Raw genomic sequence first — 5421 nt, 5'->3', positions numbered from 1 at the left:
CTTTCTCCATTTTTTCCCACTGGGTTTTTCGGAGTTTTGATGAGACATAAGTTGTCACGGTATTCGCCCAAGGGGGAGTGTTGAGAAACCCTAAAAGGGGTTTAATGGGCTAATACCGAAACTGCCCTTAGAGGGTACACATGTTATATATATGTACCCATACCCCTCATAATAAAGATAGACAGAAAGAGCTTCCATCCACTGTGTCTCTTGTTCCTCTCTGTGTTGGGTTGCTGGGAAGGGAACGGGCTTCTACAACTTCTCACGTCCCTACTGCTGTTGGGAGGGTTCGGAGTCCGGATCGGGGATCTGCGACAACTACGCTGTTTAACAGAAACAAACACGAATACTCAACAGTTACGTCTAACGCGTGGAGCAGGCTAGCACTACACGTCAGCCGGCCCGCTATAACTATTTTCACGGAACAGATAATCAATCCCTCCGGGAAACAAACAGGCCCATCCATATATGGGTGGGCTTTCTATAAGGCGCCTGGCTCGGTCTTGAAGGAAAAAAAGAGTTGGAAAGAGGCCTCCAAGTAGAGATGGCAATGGGTACCCGCGACCCGATACCCGATGGGTATTTACTCCATTAGGGTATGTATGTGGGCTAAATATTCTACCCGTGGGTCTGTTATTGGGTAAAAATCTTCACCCAATAGGTAAACGGGTATTAGAACGTTCCACCTTCACCCATACCCGTTAACCCGTGAGTATAAAATACCCAATATAAACTTAGCCCAAACATGAACTTAGACTTTAGTCATCCATCTTTTTTACTATTTAATAACCTTTTAGGTCATTATGTTATAGAAGGCTTAACGACAATTTAATGACCATGTAATAGAACATGTAATTCACTCAATGTATGTTGAATGGATGGTTAAATGATGCTAAAAATTTTGTAATGATATTTAGATGGATATACATGATATTTGTATAATATAATATTTTGATAGATGTTTAATTTTTGTGGGTACGGGTGACCCATACCCACGTGGGTATGGGTATGGGGGTAAATCCATACCCACCAGTGTATATGGGTGACCCGGTGGGGTTATTTTTTTGTCGTGGGTATTTACCCATTGCCATCTCTACCTCCAACAGTTGGCTGGCCTCTTGGGCTCGTGTAACTCGTGCACTCGTGCTGGTATCTGCTGCCACTGATGTGATGCAATGAAGCTAGAATCTATTGTCCACTCTCCGTTAGTAAAAGAACCAAATACAAAAACCATCAGAGGGTATCACCGCCGACACATAACAGAGCGCGTCCAAGAAAATGAATGTAGTATAACATTGCTGGTCGTTGCAATATCAGTCCCCATTACATCAAATAATAATAGATCGCAGCTGTGTCGAGCTACGCCGGGGAGCTTAGCTGAGTTTTACATTGTGCGCGAAAGCAAATTTGCCAGGGTTCCATAAACAACTGAACCCTCTTTTTTTCTGCAGGGTTTATGTACAGGAGTGAGTACCTACTAAAATCGATATAGGTAGATAGCGGCCGCCGAGCCATGCTTCCGTCGTCAATCAGGGGGCCAGGTGACCATTTCCCACGCAGGGGCTCTAATCGACCACCCAGGTTGCTGACGACCTAATGCCACGCTGCGTTTTCTCATGCGCTGCTCTTCATTCCGTCAGCTGTGTTGCCGGAGAAAGCCCAGTGCGGCTTGGCCAGGGTTCGCTTCGTAGCCTTCACTGACAGTGACAGTGGGCTGTCCTTGCCCTGTTCGTCAAGCAGCGAATTTGCCGGTTAGAGATCAGACGAAAGAAACTGGCAGTTATCTCCGTAGCTAACTGAAGAAGATCACGAGATGGGCCGAGCATTTACCATGAGGCAGGTTCCCTGCCTGACGTTGCAGATGGGGTAGTCATGGGGGCAGCAGCTGTAGTGATCGTCGCAGCAGGTGGCGCCCTCGAGCGGGCAGCAGCCCCAGGCGAAGCAGTACTTGCCGTACTCGTAGATGCAGCAGCAGGTGGTGCTGTCAGGGCACGAGTAGTAGTTGTCGCACACGGCGGGCGCCGGGGTCGGGGACGGCGGGCTGGGGCCAGGGTTCGGCGGGTTGGCGCCCTCCTTCAACGGGTATGACGGCTCAACCGCGATACCGCACTTGCCGCTGGACGCCTTGATGTTGCGCTCCATCCTCACGTACCCGGACTCGCCCCAGCTGCTGCCCCATGAGTTCTTCACGATCCAGTAGTCCTTGCCGTTCTCTGTCCCGTAGCCGACGGCCGTGACACCATGGTCCAGCGCTGTTCCACAGCTTCCAGTGAAGATACCCTGAGGCCAGGAAACGATAATTAGTCACCAGTACAAAGGCAGATGATTCATGGAGTTGAAATGATAATTATTAATTAGTGGAGGATAGCTCACGCCGCTATATTACCAAAGCACGTCTTTCCAAAAGGCCTCACAGAAACACATCAAAGTTGTATACCATTAAAAGTGCTTCACAGGAAGTGGCAGGATAGTCTTTGAGAAAAACAAGGGAGCATGATTCAGTGGTGGGGCACTGAAGGACTATCGTACTGTAAAAGTTGCTAAATATATAGTCTGGATCGAAGTAAACTAGGTCAGGGGTATGGTGTGTAACAGTTGCAGCTTGCAGGGTGACAACAGAATCATTCTTTCCAGAGAAAATAATCTTGAGTAAAGCGATATGAAAGAGACAATTTTAAAGCAATTAGGTGACCTCGACCTAACATGGGCATGTCTTGTTCAAGGCAGATGGATTTTATTTCTTTCATGGCCACCAACTAATAATCAAACACTAGATGATTGAATCATTCATCTCGGACTTTAACCAAATGGTCCACAGATGAACCCAGCAGCAAGGTGAGCGCCAATTACCGAGCTGTAGAGCTGAAATGCTGTGCCAGCAGCCTCAATTGCGACACTGACAGGCTGGTTTGCAACTGCCTTCTGCAGACTCTTCTCATCGTTCGCTGGTACATCTTCGTAGCTGTCAATAGTGACAACCTTCGCGTTTTTCTGCAATAGATGGACCCAACACACAAGATCAGCAGTAAGTAAAAATGACGCTGCTGGTCTTTGGAAAATCAAGGAAAAACTATGGAAGCAAAAAATACCCTGTTGACATCACACCGTCCGTCCGTGCCCTTGTAAGGGTAATCCTTCTCGGTGTCGATTCCGCCATTGTTGATGATGAACTCAAATGCATAGTCCATCAGACCTCCATTGCACCCCTGATTGTACGAAGTGTCACAGTCGACAAGCTCTTGTTCAGACAAGGAGATCAAGTCGCCTGTAACAATCTGGTTGATGCCTTCCACAGCTGCTATTGTTGAGAAAGCCCAACAGCTCCCTGAAAGAGATCAGATTTCAATGTCAATAAACCATCAGTATCATTGTTAAATCCCGCATATCAATTAAAAAAGGCAGCCGAGTAACAGCACATAGCTATAAAACCAAAAGAGTGAAAGCTACCCACAATAGAGTGGAAAATATCTTTATGGGCGTAGCATATTTTATTCAAGAGAAAGAAATTTGTGGTGATGAATGGATGGCATTGGCGAGGGAGGCAGGGGACCAATACAACGTGAAATGTTCACAAGAGCCGTGATGAAAGTGAGCTACTAGCTGGAATCATGAAGTGAGCCTGTCCAGAGGAGAAATCCAACCGCCTTGTCAGCTAGACAGCGACTGCTATTAGTGCAATATATTTCTTGGTTGCTCCTTCCAGCAGGGTCACTGCCCCATTGGAGACTGGAGTTCACAAGGGAGCAAAGTGATGTCCATGTTCGGTGAACCTACTTACATAGTGTATGTCCCGTTTCACGCAAGACAATAAAGATAATATAATTATATAAAAATAATTGTATAAACCATAGCAAATTCACAAGATGGAATCTATTCTAATTAATCCATGATTTACCTACGTGAATGCTACAGTAAACATATGATAACCACAAATTAATTAGGTTTAATAGATCCATTTCACGAATCAGTCACTGTTTATGCAATTAGTTTTATAATAAACTCATGTTTAATCATTCTAATCGAAATGCAAACATCGGATGTGACCCGGACTAAAGTTTAGTCCGAGATCCAAACAACTCCTACCCCAGAAGTCACAGAACCCATAAAACTAGGTGTAGAACCGAAACAAAGCTGTACCCAAATCGAATATTTTGATTTAAAACGATTTTATTTGTCAATTAGCGTGTCTATCTATCTATGGAGTTCAGATTCAAAAGCGTGCCATCTCTGCAACCTCCCACCCATTCTGGACGCACGACTAACGGAATTGCAGAACGTGAAGCTTGCCGCTGAGCGTTGACCTTTCAGGTACAACCGTAGAAGATACAAATCCCCGACTCTTTTATTCTGCTCATGTGGATAGCAATAAAAACTACTGCAAGTTGCGGATGGACACGGCTGGAGAAGCTTCCCATGTTCTAGCTAGAGTTACTAAGCAGGTCAGCTTTATTTCAGCAGGAGTATAGTAATAAAAAAAAGAGAGAGGAAGAGGGCGGAGATTGGTATGGAAGCTCCTTTACCGCAGCTGCCCTGGTCCTTGACCTCGGCGACGGCGCCCTTGGCCCTCCAGTCGACGGACTCCGGCAGGTCCTCGTTGTCGGCGGCGTGGTACCTGGCGCCGAGCTTCCTCTCCCTCTGCGGCCTGGTCCTGGCGCCGAGGTAGGTGGCGCGGTACTCGTCGTTGGTGAGGTCGGCGAAGCGGTTGAGGCCGAGGCGGAAGGAGTGGACGCCCGCGTCGGCGGCGGCGTTGTGCGCGTCGATGTAGCGGAGGTTGTCCCGGAACACCTGGTACCGCCGCTCCTCCTCGCCGACGGCGTTGTAGGTCCGGCCGTGCGCCGCCATCCACTCCGCGTACATCCGCCGCGCCTCCTCGTCGCTGCGCTCCCCGTAGGACACGATCGACATGTCCGCCGCCGCGGCGAGCGACAGGAGGAGCAGCAGCAGCAGCGCTGCCGCCGCCGCCGCCGTGGTGGAGGCAGGGGCAGCCATCTCTGCCGCGCTACAGGAAGGCTAGCTAGAGCTAGGTAGAGAGAGGAGGGAGCAGACGGACGAGGACTGAGGGAAGTGAGAGGATACAGGAGGCCCTTCTTCCTTCCTTTTCTTCCCATGACGGGCTGGTATCGGGGTCGCTTTATACAAGTGGGGGCGGGGGAGTGGTGGGCTCAGATTCCGTGATCCCTCCGGCCTCCGGCGTTTTTTTTTCTCTTTTTTTCTTCCTACCCTTTCCCCGTCGCTTTTCTATTTTAAAATTTGAAAATGTTGTCTAATTCATTCACACCCGGACCACTCGCCAGTACGATATTTTCGGTTGGTTTTTTTATTAGTCGTGGGGTCGTGGAGGTGGCGCGGACGTGGGCAGGTTGGATTGGATCGGATTTGTAAAAGGCGTGTTGCTGTGAAATGCGTGCCTACCGGTCCAAA

The 5421-nt window shown here is 48.4% G+C and overlaps 1 protein-coding gene across 1 annotated transcript; it reads right to left on the bottom strand.

Moving 5' to 3' along the window:
* Positions 1–1507: 1507 nt before the first annotated feature.
* LOC100037824 (cysteine protease component of protease-inhibitor complex) lies at positions 1508–5088 on the bottom strand. The gene is made up of 5 exons (NM_001112523.2): positions 4521–5088; positions 3090–3325; positions 2851–2991; positions 1831–2280; positions 1508–1725 (listed from the first exon to the last, which is right to left on the bottom strand). The coding sequence occupies exons 1-5, from the start codon at positions 4987–4989 to the stop codon at positions 1615–1617; spliced, it is 1407 nt and encodes a 468-aa protein (NP_001105993.2). The 5' UTR covers positions 4990–5088; the 3' UTR covers positions 1508–1614.
* Between the last annotated feature and the right edge of the window lie 333 nt (positions 5089–5421).

This window comes from Zea mays, chromosome 2 (assembly GCF_902167145.1).
Source record: "Zea mays cultivar B73 chromosome 2, Zm-B73-REFERENCE-NAM-5.0, whole genome shotgun sequence".
In the NCBI taxonomy this organism is placed as follows: Eukaryota; Viridiplantae; Streptophyta; class Magnoliopsida; order Poales; family Poaceae; genus Zea; species Zea mays.
Note: the sequence above shows the minus strand (reverse complement) of the source record. Positions and strands in the feature narration are given on the sequence as shown.

Bases quoted from the DNA above. Each gene is read 5' to 3' on its own strand.
- LOC100037824 (NM_001112523.2), bottom strand. From the start codon at position 4,989: ATGGCTGCCCCTGCCTCCACCACGGCGGCGGCGGCGGCAGCGCTGCTG. The intron at 2,992-3,089 runs GTATTTTTTGCT...CATCTATTGCAG, and splicing joins GACGGTGTGATGTCAACAGG to AAAAACGCGAAGGTTGTCAC. The intron at 1,726-1,830 runs GTAAATGCTCGG...CTTGACGAACAG, and splicing joins GGCAGGGAACCTGCCTCATG to GGCAAGGACAGCCCACTGTC.